This window comes from Antrostomus carolinensis, unplaced genomic scaffold (genome assembly GCF_000700745.2).
Source record: "Antrostomus carolinensis isolate BGI_N321 unplaced genomic scaffold, ASM70074v2 scaffold4183, whole genome shotgun sequence".
NCBI lineage: Eukaryota > Metazoa > Chordata > Aves > Caprimulgiformes > Caprimulgidae > Antrostomus > Antrostomus carolinensis.
The window spans coordinates 155,025-173,720 of NW_010305729.1; the positions used below are offsets into that span (position 1 = coordinate 155,025).

At 37.1% G+C, this 18,696-nt stretch overlaps 1 protein-coding gene across 1 annotated transcript; it reads right to left on the reverse strand.

Annotated features, from left to right (window-relative positions):
* Positions 1 to 1,155: 1,155 nt before the first annotated feature.
* CDC7 (cell division cycle 7) lies at positions 1,156 to 16,945 on the reverse strand. The gene is made up of 11 exons (XM_010164864.1): positions 16,852 to 16,945; positions 13,093 to 13,176; positions 11,059 to 11,194; positions 10,337 to 10,430; positions 10,112 to 10,254; positions 8,065 to 8,314; positions 7,474 to 7,569; positions 6,443 to 6,621; positions 5,567 to 5,649; positions 2,521 to 2,670; positions 1,156 to 1,532 (listed from the first exon to the last, which is right to left on the reverse strand). The coding sequence occupies exons 1-11, from the start codon at positions 16,943 to 16,945 to the stop codon at positions 1,156 to 1,158; spliced, it is 1,686 nt and encodes a 561-aa protein (XP_010163166.1).
* Between the last annotated feature and the right edge of the window lie 1,751 nt (positions 16,946 to 18,696).

Genomic DNA, 18,696 nt, shown 5'->3' on the forward strand with positions numbered 1-18,696 from the left:
AGTTTCAGTCTCCAGAATTAGCAAGGGTTTTAGAGTCACTTCTGCTAACATAATGTAGCTTACTTTGCACGTTGAATGTATGGGGTGAGAAGTTAAGGTTGTTTTTCCTACTTAAGACCAGAAAATAGCTAGCTTCAAACTTTGTGGTAAGCCTTCCCTGATGACTAAGATACTTCCACCATGAGAATCATACACACGAGCTATCTGAAAAGTGTTTTCTATCACTGATGAATTTATGCAGGAAAGAAATGTGCATAGTTCTTCCTGATCAGAAACATTCCACAGGAAAAACTTACCTGACTAATTTTTATAGAAGCATCTCTAGACAATCTTCTGAAGGTATAAAAGCAAATCCTTTATTAAACAGATACTCTTTTAAAAAATCAGTTTCCATAACAAAAATTAAACATATCCATGTCACACGAGACATTCTGAAGGCAGTAGTTGTTGAATATTGACAGCTACCCACGGCATTGAGGAAATATGGCCTATGCACAATGAGTAACTGCATTTGTTACTATTGCCTAAGTAGGAAAGACCAGAAAGGAACAAAAATGTACTTTTAAAACAGTTATGCTTTTTCTTTTGATGAGAAAGAACCTCCAGCACCTGACCCCTCCTCCAGCAACACTCCCAAAGTAATACTGTTCTCTGATAATAGTCTGAACAAAATTAACACACTTGGTTCCATTCTCAGTCCCCTCCGTGTACTAATCAGGAACAAAGCAAAGATATACAAGTATGGGGAAAAAAGTCTCTCAAGCACTTTCTCATTTCAGTCATACCTTAAGGCAAATTTGTAAATTTTAAGGGAATATCTCAAGAGTTAAGCACAGAGCTTGTGAAACTCTTTCTTTGTAGTTTCTGATCAAAGTTAACTTTCTCAGAGAACAGGTATGCACAGTAATAACTCCTCAGAGGTGTCTTGGGGTAAGACCATGTTAGTTATGTTTATGTAATTTTTACATCTGCAAGTATTTCTTGAAGTGAACGTACATTTGCAGTCCAACTGTACAAGACAAAATTTCAGTAGTTCTACACACAGTGTGATGGCATTTCAGTGAGTGTAAATGTTGAGGGCAACAAAGTAAAACTACCTAAGTGCCTCATTTCCACATAAAATATATGAAAGCAGTAATAGAATATGGTATGCTCTCAGAGTCTCATGTCTTTAAAAAAAGGATGCAGCAAAGCCTCTTTTGCACTTATTCTTGTTGCAGGGTTTAAGTCTAGTAGCTTATCAAGTAGGTCATATGCTTCATTGGGAACCTGATCCCATCCTTTCATGTCTGTTGTCTTCATTTCCACAGTACCATCACCTCCCTGAAAGCTCTCTAAGTCTTGAATTTGTTTTCCAAGTGTCTCAGGAGCAGACGGTTTGTCTACTGTCATTGGCAAAGCTGAGTCATTTACAGACTTTTTGGGCACCTCACCCTGGGATCTCTTAGAGCTGCTGTTTGTTCCTCTCAGCTTCTCACAGAGGGTTCGTAAGTTTTGTGCTGGGACAACTTGGGTACACAGAACTGATTTACCTAGGGAAAAAAAATACAGTAAGTGACACTTTATTATACTTTCTATGCAACTGCAAATTTAGTACCTTGAAGTGTAACCAGCTTTAAAAACAAAAAAACCCACCAACCTATCAAAAAACCAAATCCAGCCCTCCCACTCCTCCAAACCAGCCATGTTTTACAGCAATAGCCCCAGCAAGTCAGAAGGTAATAGTCCCAGTTCTGCTCAGAACAAAGCTGTTTGGGTTTGTTCATGAAGTCATGTAGTGACAGGTTGTCACCCACCCCACACACCATCTTTTTGCATTTCACTGTAATCTTAACAGAACTGAAGAAAACCAGATACTCTGATTTTACACTTCTGTCTGGAGAATGAAAATCAATGCCATCAGTTACACTTCCAGGTAGTGAGTGCTGCAGCATTTGGATTGCAAACAATTAGGGGAATGGTTATTTTAGTTTTTGCTGTGTTCTGTGGTGGTGCTGCTTTTGTTTATTTAAACAGGCCGTCTGTTGGTTTTTTGGTGGTGTTTTTTCTTTGGTTTTACTAGCCTATCTTGAGGGGGGCAGAAAAAGCAGGGTTTACATCATCTAAATATTAAGCTATATTGACTTAAGCCTCCAAGGGCAAGTTTTGCAGGAATAGAAACATTGCCTCAAGAATTCTAACCAAATGCCAGTAGAAAACATTTAGTTGGCATATTTCACCTCAAGTGGCCCTGACTTACTGACAGGCAGTAGACAGGCTGGGAAACCTACGGCATGAAGTACTCCATACACAAATTATAAAAGATAGAAAAATACAAAACTTAAACCTCTGTATACAGAGACTAGTACATTTAGTGTTTTACATGTAAAAAGTGTGATTTGCCTTCAATATGACTCCCAAACCTAAAAATACATCTATATATAAAAAAGAAAAAAAAAAATCACAGATTGTAAGTCACTGCATTAAGCAGCAGACCAAGCACACGCTTTCCCCTTTTCCCCATAATTAAGGTTTGCGTACCAAAAGTTTTAGCAGCCTGAATGGTTTCTCTGGATCCACGAACTGTCATGATTTGTGCCAAAGCAGTTAAATCATCACTTGCTTTGTAAAATGGATACCGTCCACTGAGCAGAGAAAGGAATATGATTCCTGCAGACCACATGTCAATTGCTGCAATTGAAAACAAATTTAAGTCATAACTAAACTCACAATTTCATCACAAACAAAATCACAACTTTCTTTAAAAAGAAATCAAGACCTGAAAAGTTTCTATCACAAAAAGTTATGTTCTGAAGTACTTGCTGACTTTGGTCATATAGATAACACTTCAGCAAACAGTGGAAATTATTATAATTAAATTGAAGATTAATTTCCTGCTATGATGCAGAGGGAGTGTTTAAGCTTTTCCATAGAATTTTTCATATGAGTAGTTCCATTAACTAGCTAAACATAAAATGTAACAAAACAATGTCTGGGGTTGTTTTACCCAGGGAGATGTGAGGGGGTGAAAAACTGGTTAGCTCTGATACTTATTTAAGTTTGCTTCATATGAAGAAAAACTTATATAAAGATCATAAATAAAAAAATAATTCACAAATGAATGCAAACCTGACTTTGTCTGGGACTGAGGCTGCCACAGTTTGGTGGTACTGAAAAACTTATCTTACTACAAACTTTGTTCCTCTGTAAGATGAAATCACTTGACAAGATAGCCAGTTTAAGAACTGTAATAGAAGTTATTCATCGCTTTCATTGTGTTATCAAGAGTACAGAGAGTACTCTGGGGATAGATGCCAAAGTATGATGGAAACTTTAATACTGGAAGTTATGAGAATACCTGTCTGCCATAATTTTTTGGCTCACTAAGGTGCACATTTTGAGAGATGGCAAAGAAAGTGAAGGAGAGAGTCTGAAGGATTCTCAAACTCTAAAGAGAAAAATTAACAGTTGGGAAAAAAAGCTGTAGTTATCCTACTTCTCTTTAAAAAAAAAGGTAGTAAAATAGGCAGTAATTAATTTGAATATTTTAGTTAGAAACACTATTAGCACAGGGCTTTGGAGAAAAAAAAGTATTAAGTTGACATTAGCTGCAAAATCAGATTTTAAGTCTTTTATTAAAAAAAAAAAAAAAATCCAAGTTAATCGTTTGGCACAATTTACAGTGGAAAAGCTTTGTATCTTCATAGTTCCTGTAAGAGTTTTATTATTACTGTATCACTGCTGAAAAGATTGTACTATCTGTTTGAAGGGTTGTGCATCACCCCAAGTATGTGGTTGGGAAAGCTGGACTCATCAAGGTAAAGACCTTTAAAGATGTTTATTTACTTAACTCTTGCTGAAATTAATAGACACTTTATATCTGAATGGATAGTAAATCCTGGCCGTACAATTCTTGTACAGCTGGGATCATCAACAGAGTGCAAGATCCTGTGCAAAGACATCGAAATCATGATTCTTCTCTGTCCTTTTGGGAGCAGAGGGTCAAACCAAGTTAAAGGGTAACTGGACCTGTATAACGTCAACTTAGGAGTTTAGGTCGTATTCCCCAGGCGGAACCTGGGTCAGATGCGCTAAGGTAGCTCTGGACAGAGTCAGCTGGATCCAGCTGGCAACTTGGTCTCAGCACAGAGACCAGAACTAGTAGCGAGACTGGCCGGAATACAAGGAGGTGACTACAGCAGTCCCAGATGGAAGTGGACAAGATTTGTTAGTTCAAATACAACATAATCTCATAAATATTAGTATTAGTCTACCCTGTTCTAATTAAGGCCTTTATTGACATACTAGAGGAGCTCGGCACCGCTGACTCAGTACTTTCAGGGCTGTCTGTGCCACACCCAGGGGTTTCCAGATTCACCCGTATTTTCTGTAATCCTGCTCTCCGTTACCCTAGAGAACAGAAAACTGTCTGAAAGCATATTTAACACTAGCATGTGTCCAAGGTTTCCTAGGTATGTCTTCTTTCTGCCTAAATTCTGTCTAGACAGATTCAGAGATTGTCTAAACTTGTCCTGGATTTCTGGATGTCTTCTAGCCCATAAAGCTGGCTGTTACAGCACAGGCACAGTAACTCCAAACAGGCTGCCCTCCCTCTTGAAATCCCAGTTACCCCCACAGCACAGATATTGTTTCCAATAAAATTAAGCTATCTAGGGATAAGCTGATCAAGTGTATTGTTAAGACTGTTCTGAGTGTGTACACACACTTTAAGTACTGGAAGTTCACAATTTTCTCAAAGGGTATTCAGCAAAAAAGTGGCCAAAAATTGCTATTTTAAATCCAATTTTTGAGGACATTTGTATTTATCCCCCCTTTTCATAAGTCAAAACTCCTCGTCATACACCAAATATTTAACAAGTAAGTTTGCTTTTATTCGTCCTCCATTCTCCAGGTAGGGACAACCTTTCCCAACCTACTCACACCAACTAATGCATTACCCATCCCTCTGCTCTGCCCTGATACTTACTCAGACTACTGAAACTTAATTTGATAGTTTTTAACCCCGAGAAATTAAAAATTTAGTAAGAAAAAACTATAACATTCACAGACCAGCTATTTAAAGCACTAGCAGAAAGGAAAAAGTCTGAAAAAAGTATTAACCAACACTTTCTAAGACACTTGCAATTATACCATTAACTACACCTGCTATGACAGCAAACTAGTGTGACAACCCATCTAGAAAAGTATAAAGTATGTCCTCTCCCCAAGATTTATTCAAGATTTTACTTGAATAAATAAGCCAATAAGCCAAGAAACTTGATAAAAATTACAGCTTTGTTTTCTTTTAAAACACATTGTAGTCAACTCCTGGATATGGCACTAACCCTCAAATGAATAAAGACATGTTCAAGTTTCAAACACAGGAAAAATATTCCTCACTTGTTCTTACTCTGAATGATAAACTTTTCATTAAAACCTGGAAGTGCTTGATAAGTTTTAGAAGGGATGATAAAATTAATATCACATATAAAAAAAAGCCCTCCCATAAAAAAGACAACATAATATGCATAAATGAGAAGGATCAAACGGTGAAAAAAGGCATTAGTTCCACTCTGTTGTGTAGTACCTGTGGTCTGAGTGGGGCACTTTGTTAACACTTCTGGTGCTCTGAATCCAGGTGTTCCTGCCCTGGGAGCAACTTGCTGACACCTTGTAAAAAGAGACAAATGTGTTTAGAGTATAAAACATAGATTAACTAAAAGGTGGGAGATTATAATTATTTTTCAGAAAACTTTCCAGAGTTCTCTCGTGTGGCTTAAAGTGCCCTCCTTCCATGGGTCACTGCTCTTTTGAGTCTAGCAAATTCCTCATGTTTCATACTTCTGAAATGAAATTGCTATCACCGCATTTTGACAGTCTGAGAGGGACACTGCAGATTCATGACTATGCCTAGTAAGCAGAATTCTCTGCATTACTCTGTTTTCCTTAATGTGTGGAAAAAAGGCAATAGTAGATCATTACCAAAACTAAGTGCAGAGGGATGGAGTTGAACAGAGTCATAAAGACTCTCTAACTTGTTTATTATTTAAATTTAAACATTATTTTTAACTGAACAAATACAAAACAGTCATGTTTCTTTTTTATTCTACATTTCTTGATTTCCAGAATCCAAACCGCTGGCATGATTTAGGCCTATTATATAACTACTAATGACAGACTGATGTATTGTCTTCTCCAAGTGTTGTAATTGACTCAAGTGATTTTGTACAATACATGTAGGTGGATAATTAAATACAACAAAAAATCTTGCTGCAGATTATGTGAACCAATTATTCCATGAATTCTGAGCTCCCCTTGTTTAAAAAGAGCATACTCTAGTGTTTTAAGGGTACGGATCAAATGCTATCTTTCACCTACTAAATCAGCTGTCTAGTAAATCTAAGTTTCTGACCTTGCTTGACAGCACAGCAGACAATTTTACAATGTTATCAAAGCAAATTACCTTGAAAGGCAAACACTGCAAACTCTATCCGTTGCGTAACAGTCACAGGTCAAGTTTGAGGGACAACCACTGGCAGCTTTCCTGGCTGCCCCATTGCTCACTGTTTTGGTAGAAATAATCTTCTTCTTTGTAACTAACTTCCTCGATGAAACATCTGTCACCTTTGATTGTTTTATGAGCTGCAATGTAGATATTTTAGAGAAGGTGACATATTTAAGAAGCTTCCCTTTACATATAGACAGGCCAGTTCTTAAAATACTAAGACTGAACGGGTGCTCATGAGCAAGAAGCTGCAATTTTAGAACAGAAGATAGCAAACCTTTTTAACAATATCACAACATCTATAAAACAGATGCTGACGCTTTCTAAACATCCTGATTTCTTCCCCTTTCCCTTCAGAAAACATGTTTCAATGTTTCCTAAAAACCAATATACATTAGATATTCTGGAGCTACAAGACAAGTATTTTTCATGTCAGTCTAATGTTTCAAGAATTATTTTGAATCAACATGAGAATAAAAAAAAAAGTATATGAAATGCCACAGCAACACACAGTAGTTGCACTACAGTAGGCACTAACTGTAGTTCTCCAATAAGATAATCACTGTTGGCCAAACCCTGTAATTTAGCTGGAGTTTCCCCCTTGTCATACTAAATCCTAATTACAAAAAGTGTAGAAAACCATTTATTACAAGATTTCTCCTCAGCTTCAACTTCAAAATAAAAAGTTTCACAAGCCAAGTATAACTTAGTTGCACAGATACACGTGTAAGGAAAACAGATTAATTTAGCATTCAAACAAGATCAGCGAGGGAGACAGCTACCTAAGTAGCTCTTTAAGAGTCTCAAAAGGAACTGAAGCAGAAATGAAAAATTTTTCAAGCTGTTCAGCAAAGACACACTTAATAATCTGCTCAAAAACTTTTAGTTCTATAGCATCCTGGAGTAGTGTCCAGTCTTACAGAACAACCAGTTCTATAATTTTTCAAATATGTAACAGATTGCTCTCACTGATGAGTCATATTTCTTACTTTTGTACTTGAGGTCTCTTGGTATGTGGAACTATAGACATTGAAATTCCTCTCTCCAAAGACAGAGCGCGGGACAGAATGGTGCACAGAATCCTCCTAAAATCCCAACAGAAAGGACAGTAAGGATCCTATCTAACACACAGTCAGCTGGATGAAGAAGACATGGTCTAGACAGAATAACAAACATGCTTCAAAACAAATCACACCTCAGGAGCATCCCAAGACAATCTGAATGTCATCTATACTTCATCTGTTATGCCACTAATTAATTAAACATAGATGAATAATTATTGGCTTGGGGAGGTGTCCACAGTATATGTCACTTAAAAAAAGATTTAAGGCTCTCTAAATAGTAACTCGTGCTAGAGTTGTGTACAGCCTTCAGCACTGTATTATATCTTACAGATAACGAGTGATGCCAGGAGGGTTACATAAAACTAGCCGCTTTGATAAGAAAACTGTGATTCTGTGCATCACATCAGGACCCTGCAAGACAGGCACACACAGCTTTTGTTCAAGTATTACATCTCCCCCTGTTGGATGAAGTAATACATTAAACATACAACAACATTAATGAAAAAGACTGAGAACCTTTCCTCCTCTTCCTTGTTTAATCTGCATTTTTGAAAGCGAGATGGACCGTTTATCAGCTGCTTTTGAGGCTGACAGTTGAGCTATCTGTTTAGGTGCTGTGACACTGACAGAAACCCCATTTCCTAAGGCTATGGTGGGAGTATTTTGCAAGCAACTTCCCTGCTGGTCTTCAGAATGGGCAGTTTTGAGAAGTTCAATTTTTGTATCAGGGGTTCCTTGTGCCAAGCCAAAATCTACCAAGGCATACCTGAAAGAGACAAATTTAGAATCAGGGGTCACAAAGTATCCACATCCATCAATTGGTTCAATTTACTATTCATTGCTTGTTTACTTATCTTTCATGTTTTACTCAGTATGTTGCTTATCTGTACTGCTGCCAGCATCACAGTCCTATTTTCCTCCTTCTCCTCCTCTCATCCTATCTCACCTATCCCCTCAATGTTTTTACTCTATACTCATCTTAATTCATTGTTTCTTGTCCCAAAATCTTCTCAGGTGCATACTTTCTCCCATGCTGTTAAAAAAATATTCCCAGCAACTTCTTCCTGGTGTTCTAGTCCTACAGCTCCGAACCTTCAGTCAACAGTCAAGAATAAGTGACTTGACCCTTGCAGGATTCCCATGGGAAACACAGTGAAGACAGACAAAACTAACAGTGCTGAGAGTATTGACAGACTTTGAGCAGTACTATTGGAATTCAGTCTTTAAACAGGTAAGACTGCATCAGTTCACATTCCAGATCTGTCTTGAAAAGAATTGTTTTTTGCTGCAACCAATCTAGCTGTCTCTGGGTGTCAGACAAACTCAATTCTATGGCATTCACACCCAAAGTAGAGATTAAGGCTCAAACAAATGCTGGAAGAGTAAAACAGTACAAATTAATTTTGACATGTTAAAAAAAAAAATAAAATCAGTATTCCTCAAATTTTTAAGCTTGTGGTTTGGCAAAATTTACAAACTTTCACTACATAGAATCATTTAGGTTGGAAAAGACCTTTAAGATTAACAATTCCAACCATAATTCTAACACTGCCAAGTCCACCACTAAACCATGTCCCTAAGCACACATCAACACAACTTTTAAATCCTACAGGGATGGTGACTCCACCACTTCCCTGGGCAGCCTGTTCCAGTGCTGGCAACCCTCTGAAAAAAGAGTGAAGAAATTCTTCCTAACCGAATCTAAACTTCCCCTGGAGCAACTTGAGGCCATTTCCTCTTGTCCTATCGCTTATTGCTTGGGAGACCAACACCCACTTGGCTACAGCCTCCTTTCAGTCTCCCCTCAGCCTCTTTTTCTCCAGACTAAACAACCCCAGTTCCCTCAGCTGCTCCTCATAAGACTTGTGCCCTAGACCCTTCACCAGCTTCGTTGCCCTCCTTCGGACACGCTCCAGCACCTTCGTTTCTCAATCATTCATAGCACAATACTACCCAAGACAACTACAGGACTGCTAGCACTGAAACAGTACCACTTTCTATAGATTTCAGCTCTTCACAGAAAAGCAGTATCTTGCTTTTTACAGTCTTTAAATATTGTAGCTTGCAGGGAAAAAACCCAACCCTACTAGTTACAAACATTAATTCAATGTAAGGTGAAAAGAGCCCAAATCCAGATATCTTATCTGTTATCAGTTTTACTCTATCCATGAGTAAAAATTTACAATATCAATCTATGTACCACAAGTCACCATCATTAAAAAAAATTAATGAAAAATTTTCATTAAAGAAAACCAAACTGATTTTATTGTTCTCATTCAAAAATGGAATACATTTACTGAATAGTAAAATCTTCATTTTTTTCAGGTACTTGTCATTCTATGACACAATTATTACATTAAGTATGAAAAAAAAATTCCTTTCTGCCTAACATCCCTAAACACAGAAAGAAAAGTTTTACAAATTAAACTCTTTTTTTAGCTTTATTACTTAAGCACATGTTATGCAGCTAGAAGGAAAAAAACCCCAAAGCTTAACTGACTGTGTTCTGCCAAGGCACGCATCCCCAGATGAGATCACAATATGGTCATTGGGACAGACTTACTCTTTTAGCCGCCTGTTGTAGAGAAAGTTACTGGGTTTGACGTCACGGTGAACAATACCGAAGTGATGAATGCGCCTCAATGCTTTAAACAGATTAAACATGTATTCCCTCACTTCTTCAAAGGAAAGAGAATTCAAAATGTCCTGAAAGATTATTTGGATACTGTAACTATGCAACTGCTTTTAATTAAAAAGTTTTAGTACACATAAAAAGTCTAGGACTCACCAAGAAGGATTCATGTTCCAGATATGGCATAACAATAACCACATGATCATTTTTCCTAAAGCAATATTTAACTCCCATAACGTTATCTTGTCCCCTAAAAGAAAAGTAATGTCAGAAGATGGACGTTTATGTTCCTTCGCTTCTTAAAAACATCAGTCAGGCTTTCTTTTATAATCTAATTTATATTTTGACAGCAGTCTTATCAGTAGTCAGTAGTTACGCTGTTGCATCTCATTGCTATGTTCCACTTGAGTTCTGCAATTTGCAGTGTGGGCTCTGCAGATTATTTGTGGGGCCATGGTTTGCAGTTACTGCTGTAATTAAATGTAGGTTCTAACCTTCATGATGCCAACTGCTTTAAGAAGGTGCTCTTCAACACCTTGTTGCTGGCAACAAGTATTAATTCCTAAAACCACATTTTCTGATTAAGAGATGATTTTTTTCCAAGCATTTCAGAACTGGAATTTTTTTTATCACAGAGGTACATGATGGGATTTCTCATATGGAAAATACAGCACCATCTGCAAACCGAGACTCACAGAAAAGGGCAGCCATTACAGGTAAGACACTCCATTTCTTATTTGCTTTTGACAAAAAGCATACACATTTCTGTGGTTAAAAAAAAGACAAGCAAAGTGCCAAAACTTAAAATAAATACAGAACAGTGAGACAAAGTTCAGCAATTTAGTCATGACAATCATATTTTTTTTTTGTTTATGTACCCTGCTACTGTGAGGCACTGAAGTTCAGCAGCAATTCGCAGAGGGTGGCTGGTTGGAATCAAGTGTTTCAGAGCCATTTTTTCCTCATATCCTGTTTGTAGTTGTGCTGTGGCCAAGTAAACAGAACTAAAAGTACCTGTAAAGAAGGGAGAAAAACACTGTCTTCACCATTTTTAATTAGGTCAATTCAGATTTTTACAGAAGTGATCTAACTGTTCATAATCCTGCAGCATACCTGATACTACATCAAAAGTAGATTCTAGAAGAAAAAAATCCTGTTACTTTTTTCTACTACTGAATTCAGTGATCTTGTATACAGGTTTTTTATGTCAGTAAAAATGCAAATGTAACACTGTCTAACTTGCCTGGGACACAGAGCTCTTTGAATGTAAATTTCCTGTCTTTGATTTGCTTTCTTGTTTAGGTAGCTTACTTTCATCTGACATCTAACTCTCCTCTCCCTACGATGTAAGTGGGCTATATAATGCTAATCTGGAAAGCACTGCCTTTACTATTCAAAGCACTCTGAAATTGCTACATTTTTCTTAATTTTGTTACCTTATCTATAAAGTAAGACTTCTCACATGATGTGTAACTTTACTATTAGTTTGCCCAGAGCATTATCACATAGACAGAACGTGACACTCATTTGAGAAAGGAGGTATTAAGACTGTACTGTAACTTACCCACCCATTTAATTTTAAGGATATCCTAATATACCTCTTAGGAAGTTAATTTATCCTAATGATCTGAGATATCTGAACATACAAGTTGAAGCATTCTTCCATATTAATAAGCAGTACAAATTACTTTTGATTACATTTTAAGTATTGTGTTTGAATCATGCTAGTTCAACAGTCTGTAAGTGCGCACATACATCAGAATGCCAGCAAAAACTTTAAATACTTCTTCCAGTCATAAAAAATAAAAAAATCTGGAGTCCCATAGATTCAGTAGAATTGATTAGAGCAAGAAGGGTTACAAAGTTGACCTAAGACATTATTTGTGGTGATGAGAACTGCTAAAACAAATGTGACTCCAGAGTGGAATCCTAAGTTGAAGCTTGTTTTCTCATAATGCTGCAGAATTGCAAGTAGTATTTTTTTTAAAGCATTGTTTGCTCCCAAGAGCAAGCTCAGGGTACTATTCATAACCAGAGATTTTGTTTAATTATACTAATTTTTTTATTGATGGGCAGAACTCCTTTTTTTGTTGTTGCTTTTTAAATTTTTAATTGCTGTGGTGAATGGAGTTGAGTTTTTTGGTTTGTTTGGGGTTTTTTTTGGGACAAAGACTTTTAGCTGTATAGCCTGCCACGACAGGTATTCCACCACAAAGCAGCCGTAAATCAATCCAGCTTCTCATCAGCATCTTTGTTTAAAAGTGTGGAGTGTCACAAAGCATTTCAGAGATCAAATAGGTGAAGTTCCAAAAAGTGTTGAAATCTTACACTCAGAAGTACCTAAGAATCTATTTATAGTCATGTCTAACCATTACTGAAGGTATATGCAACAGTATCTGTTGAAGGCAAGGTTGTACACAAGTGTTCTAAAATTTGATACTGTGTGTCTTAAAAAGGGCTTTTTTTTAAAAAAAAAAAAAGAATAAAACAGCTATAATCTCTTACTCTCTTCCTTCAGTTCTGCCCACAGAGTTTCAGTGGAAACAAGGCCAACTTAAGGAACAGCAGTTAAATGTCAAAATACAGCTGCATATAAATAGATTTCTTGTGTAAAACAGAAAAAGAATGGACTGTTTTATTTGAATCTACCTCAAAAAATTTTAGTTGTCAAAACTGGAATGCTGGTTCTTTGAAAAACTTTAATATATCAGATTTTCAAGAAAATGTCTTGAAAATGTCATTGATTAACACACCTATATATTCAGCAACATATTAGAATTCTTACAGAGACTAAGAAGTAAATCAAAAAGACATTTGGCTTAAATTGTATATATTGGGATCTTAGATTTATACCATTTAAGTTAGAAATACCAAAAGGAATATGTCTAAGCAAGCTAAAATAAAACATTTACCTTCTCCAATTTTTTCCTTAATTTTGAACACGTTTACAAGCTGTGGCACTGCTTCATAAAGTTTTTCAATATCTTTTTTTATTCCTACTGTGGAAAGAATGGGAAAAAGTTAGGAATTTTATTGCTTCATTCATTATCTGATCTATATTTGAGATCATAAGTCACACCTCAGTTCATAGGACTGTGAATTCACATAAACAAGGGTAAAAACAGCAGATGAGTATCTATCCTTGCTGACGTTGCCACCTGCATACTTGATATTATTGTGTTCTTCATCACACTCCCTTACAAACTGCAGCACTTAAAAAATTGTTTGGTTTTGGTTTTTGTTTTTGTTTTTTTACTTGTCTGCCACCTAGCAGTTCCTGAGAGGGAAAAATCCTTCTGGTTAGTAAGACATTAGACTACAGGTCATTGATAACTGTTTCTGTGAGATTTGCAATGTCAATTTCATAAAAGACAAAACTATAGTAGTTATTTCTATAAGCAGAGGAGCACATCCATGGGCTGCAAATCAAACATGTGGGAATAATTTATTTTTAAGATCAATAATGCAATCTTTCACTCTGTTACTTAAAATAGTAAACACCAAACCCCACGTTTGCTCTGCATTTAAGTTGCTGCACTTCGTGCTGCAATCACTAGATGTCATGACAAGGATGTTGTACTGTATTATCTTAAAAAGTGATGCAGCTGTCCATTCATTTACAAATCCTTATAGTCAAGTGTTCTCTGTACCCAGCATAAGAATTCACTTCTTTTGAAGCGACGAAGTATGTAAAGGCTGTGACTAATTTGTGCAAAGCAGGAGTGAAGAACATTTTATTATACAGAACTAAGCACAAACTGGTATTTGGAAAGTCAATCAAATGGAAGAAAAAAGTGTGTATACATTTTTCATCCTAAAAATATACAGTAAATTAAATTTAACATAAATATATAAATTGTATTGTATACATAAACATGTCCTATGTTCTCCCTGGACAGTAAGTCATAAGCAATGAGAATTATTTTCAATTTTCTAGCATATCAATTACTTTCATTGATATGCTAGAAACCATGTATGGAGTAGCACATATCCCCAACCTTCTATGTTAGCTCACTTTATACAGCAACAAAATCTGAAGTCTGAACTGTCTCTTCTCAATAAAAGCCCAATAAATTAGTTGTTAATTCAAGTTCTAGCTAATTTTTGATTGAAACTTGGTTTTATTTCAAAAAAATATAAAAACCAACATACTAAAACTACTTTTGAGTACTGAAGCCTGCTGCCTCTCTTACTATCGCTTTATTTATTTTTTTTTTCCCCTTTAAGTTGTTCTTTCTGCTTCTCCAAGTTATTTTCTTTTAAGTCCTTTCAGGGAGGATATTCCAGGAATGAAAAAAAAAAAAACAAAAACAAAAAAACCCCAAAACCAGAAACCCCTCTACACTACTCACCAAAACCACTAACATTTATTTAAGATACTGTTTTGATCAGCAAGCACCAGTACAAGATTTATCAGTCCTGCTAGGAAACATATTTAAAAACTTAAAAATTATCCTAAGATAAAAATGACCCGACTTGTACTAACAGTGAAGATGTACAGGACTCTGTGTCCAATAATACCCAAAGGAAAGGGCTAAGGAAAACAGGTCAACTGTACAGTTATTCTGGTTATTCCCCAATTTTACAGAAGTAGATAAATTAAACACCTTGAAAAGCAGGAAATGGAAAGTTTGAGGAATCATTTCATTTTCCCATAATATAGAAAAATTTTGTCGAAACTAACACTAGAAATTCAGGAAGTTCCTCCATACCACTTTTTGAATTGATAGCATTCATATTGCCCCCGTGCTCAGAACTTTATTGAGAAATTTAACTATTTTTGCTGTAATTCTTCTTGTTTTGTCACTAAAAAAGAATTGTTGGTAAAAAGCTTTATCATTTAAAAAGTATTTCCAGTTGCTTTGCACAGTAATTTCAACTTTTTACCCAAATGCTCATGTATTACATAACAAATGTAAGACATTCCAGAAACCTTTCTGAAATCTTCAGAGAATACAGGAAGGGGACCGTGATCCATTCTCCCCAGGAATACTCAAAGACATTAAGAGATGAAACCACATAACAGAACTATAAAGAACTTAACACTGAACTGTTATTGCATCACTCAAAGACGCAGGCCTTCCCCTGAGGAAGATAACCCTGTTATTGGGTTCTGAAACATCCTACACAAACTTCATCCCAAGAGGTCCGTAGCCACAGGACAGAGCTAGAAAATTGTTTTCAACAAAGATACCGTTCTAACAGGCTCTGTTAGCACAACACTGTTTAGAACTAGTTTGCTATCTAACCTGCTCCAAATAAAGCAACTTACAGTTTTGTTCCAACGCTTGCATTTTAGCCTGACTTCTGATGAGAGCTGCTTAAGCTTCAGCTTTTACTAAAAAAAAACCATATATGTATATACCAGAAGTAACTTACAACTTGAAGTTTGCACTGGAATTTCTCCAGTAAAGTTGCTTAGTTAGGAAACTAGGCAAAAAGCTGACTCTTAGTTAGGGAACTCTGGCAAAAAGCAAGACTCCTAACAAGGATTGAAAAGGCACATTTTTTTAAGTCTTTAGAAAGTGTCAGATTTCTAAGGAAAGCCTTAATATAGCAGGTTTTGGGTTGGTTTGTGCCAACAGTCCTAGATACTAACAATCAGGAAAAGCTTTCTCAATAACTGCTATAAAATCTGCCAAACACTCTGTTTTGTCTGACACTGAATTCAGGTTCCTGCCTGGGCAGAGTCCAGTGCCACAGGAGCACCAACAACTGGGTGACACAGGCTCCAGATCCCAGGCCAGAGCAGTGAGTAGCCGGTACCCAGGGCACAGGGAGCATTTAGTAACCCAGCACAGCTTCTTGTGTGAAAGATCCCAAAATGTGCTAGAAACACCGACTGTCCTTGTTGATAGACAGCAGTATAAACAGCATCTGATCTCTCCTGGGGGCCAGAATCCCCCCTTGGGAATAGAGAACATACAATCATTGTACCACCAGTGTATGATTATGTTAATACCCAACATTATATGTGAGCAGATTTTAAAGTAATTTCTTCACTTTCTAGAATGAAAAACATTTGCAAAGCGAGGCCATTAACTGTTATTCAGTGTGACTCTGGACATGGATGTGCAGGGGACTGACAGAGGACTATCTGCCTCTAGGAAAATCAGCAGCCAGTCCGTATGAGCTGGCTGGTTATCCACAATTACTGGGCAAGCACTGTACAGAAAGTCCAGATTGAAGTACATTCACAGAGACACAAAAACGAACAACAAAAACACTACCAGAGCACATGTTTGTAGTTCAGCTTCTCTGGTAAGAGCAGGAACAGTGTTTTCATGCACACAAATCTAAATTTAAGGATAAGACTGGTGGTTATAGGTTAGAAGGCAAAATATTGGTTTTGTGTACTTGTCTGGTCAGAATTTTATTCTTAAGCACTGCCTCTTTGGAATTCTAGTAGCCTCTTATAATCACATATTTTGTAATAAATAGTAGTAGGGGTTAGCAAATCGTGACAAACAACTGCTGCTGAAGTTTTTTAACACACAGAAAGCAGGAATAAGCTTAAAATCAAAAGCAACCTCAAATGTTTTCATTTCATTAATTCTTTATGCAATAGGACCATATACAGAGAAGCTTATAATCGATCCTGAAACTTCCTGAAGTGAAGAAGCCTGTCAGCAAGAAAACATAATGTTAGCAATCCCTATTTTAGCACATACCTGAAAGCTTGCTGTTCTGCTCATGCTTCCCATGGAAGTCTTCAGCCTGATGAGGGTGCTGTTCATCACAGTGAGACTTCAACGCAGTCTCCATCACAAAACAAACCTGAAGTGAAAAACCCAAGACTTTGAGGACCACTTCTGGACACCTGGGGGAGCAAGAATATCTGGTAAGACACTTCCTGGCCCTCCACTCAGTTCCTGAGATGAGATTTAGGGAGTCTGAGGAGTTCCTCTGTGCTACCTAAACAAAGCACCACCCATCGTCCCAGAAAAAAACTAAACCAGTAAACCCACTCTATCTCTATTAAGAGGAAAAAAGGGGGAAGGGAAGGAAGACTGCAGGATAAGGGATAAGCTTAGACACAAGTGATTTTCTTTCATCTCTTGTGTGTTTCCTCATTCACATTAAAGCATTATCTTTTCCCTGAAGGTTGCTTTGAAAGGTGAGGAACTGATGCACGCAGGAATAGCTGCATTGCATACTGCAACACTTGTACAAAGACAGAAAATATGAAAGAAATTATAACAGAAAAAAATACCTTCTCAGTGAGAGATTTCTCTCTCTTTTAAAGAAGATCAACAAAAGGCATTATGATTTGTTGCCCTCCATCATACCAAGAAATTACAGGACATGCTCATTTTTAAATGTTTCTTCACAAATCTTAGAAGACTGTAAACTGTAAATTAGTAAAGTGTACTAATACTGTACAATTAAAAAACCTGATAATCCTATTTCATGAGGAAAAGGCAGGCAAGAGCCCCAGGGCAGGACAACTGGTGACAAGTGAGCCTGGAAGCACTGTCTCTTACAGTTGCTCAAGACTGGCTCCATTCAAAGGTCTTCCTAGCTTGTAACTTTGCCCAACCTTTTAAAGTTCTGGCTGAACTTTTCCACATGGAGGAAATGTATTCTGGAAAACTTCAAATGAAAGCATTCACCTGTTTCATCTGTGGAGCCAGAAATATCTTCTGTCCCCAGAGAATTCAAGCCTGTCATCCGCGTGCAACAGAACAGGGACAGGAAACAGCCTCTTTTTTGAGGGCGCTTTGCTGGACAGTGCAACTTGGAATCTAATGGAATGAGATTAGAGATATTTCTAGTCTCTCACAGGCAGACACTCCCTCTGCTAGTGCTGAGTAGGCAGACAAGCCTGTTCCAAACCTGAAATGGCACAGCCTCATGAGCAGAATAAGGAGTGCAAATTAACACAGACACCCCTGGCCGCTCACCACGGCCTTCTTGCTGATTCAGCCCTGTACCGGCTTCAGCGCTCGGCTCTTCCATTTCAGGGCTGGCCACAAACACCTTGTCTGAAAAAAAGAAACTCACTGCTTCTGTCTGCCTGAAAGCCCCTGTGGGAACACGTTCATGACTTCCTGGCCATAAGGAGGGCGAAAGGGGCTCAGTAGCTCCATGGTGCCATTTCCATTCATTTACGTTAAATGCACAAGCCACTACCTGCAGAACTGAATACTTTGGATACTTGAGTATATTTTAAAATTTACTAACTTGGAAGTGGGCTTAGCAGTTACAAAATGGAACATCGAAGTTTGATTCAGTCAGATATTTATTTTTTACATTAAAAAAATCTCAAAAGACACTATTAGAGGTAAAAAAATAAGAGGAAAATGAAAATGATCCAAAGTTTCTGTTCAAAGAACTTTCTTGCAGTTAAATCACATCCCAGTTAAAAAAAATAATAATTTAAAAAAAGTTCCCTGTAATGTCAAAGGGAAAAAAACAAACTACACTAAAAAACCCAACAAAAACCAGGTAGTGACAGACTCAAACAGCCCACGTAGCTTCGGGGGCCTGAGTCAGACATTTGAACCTTGCACACG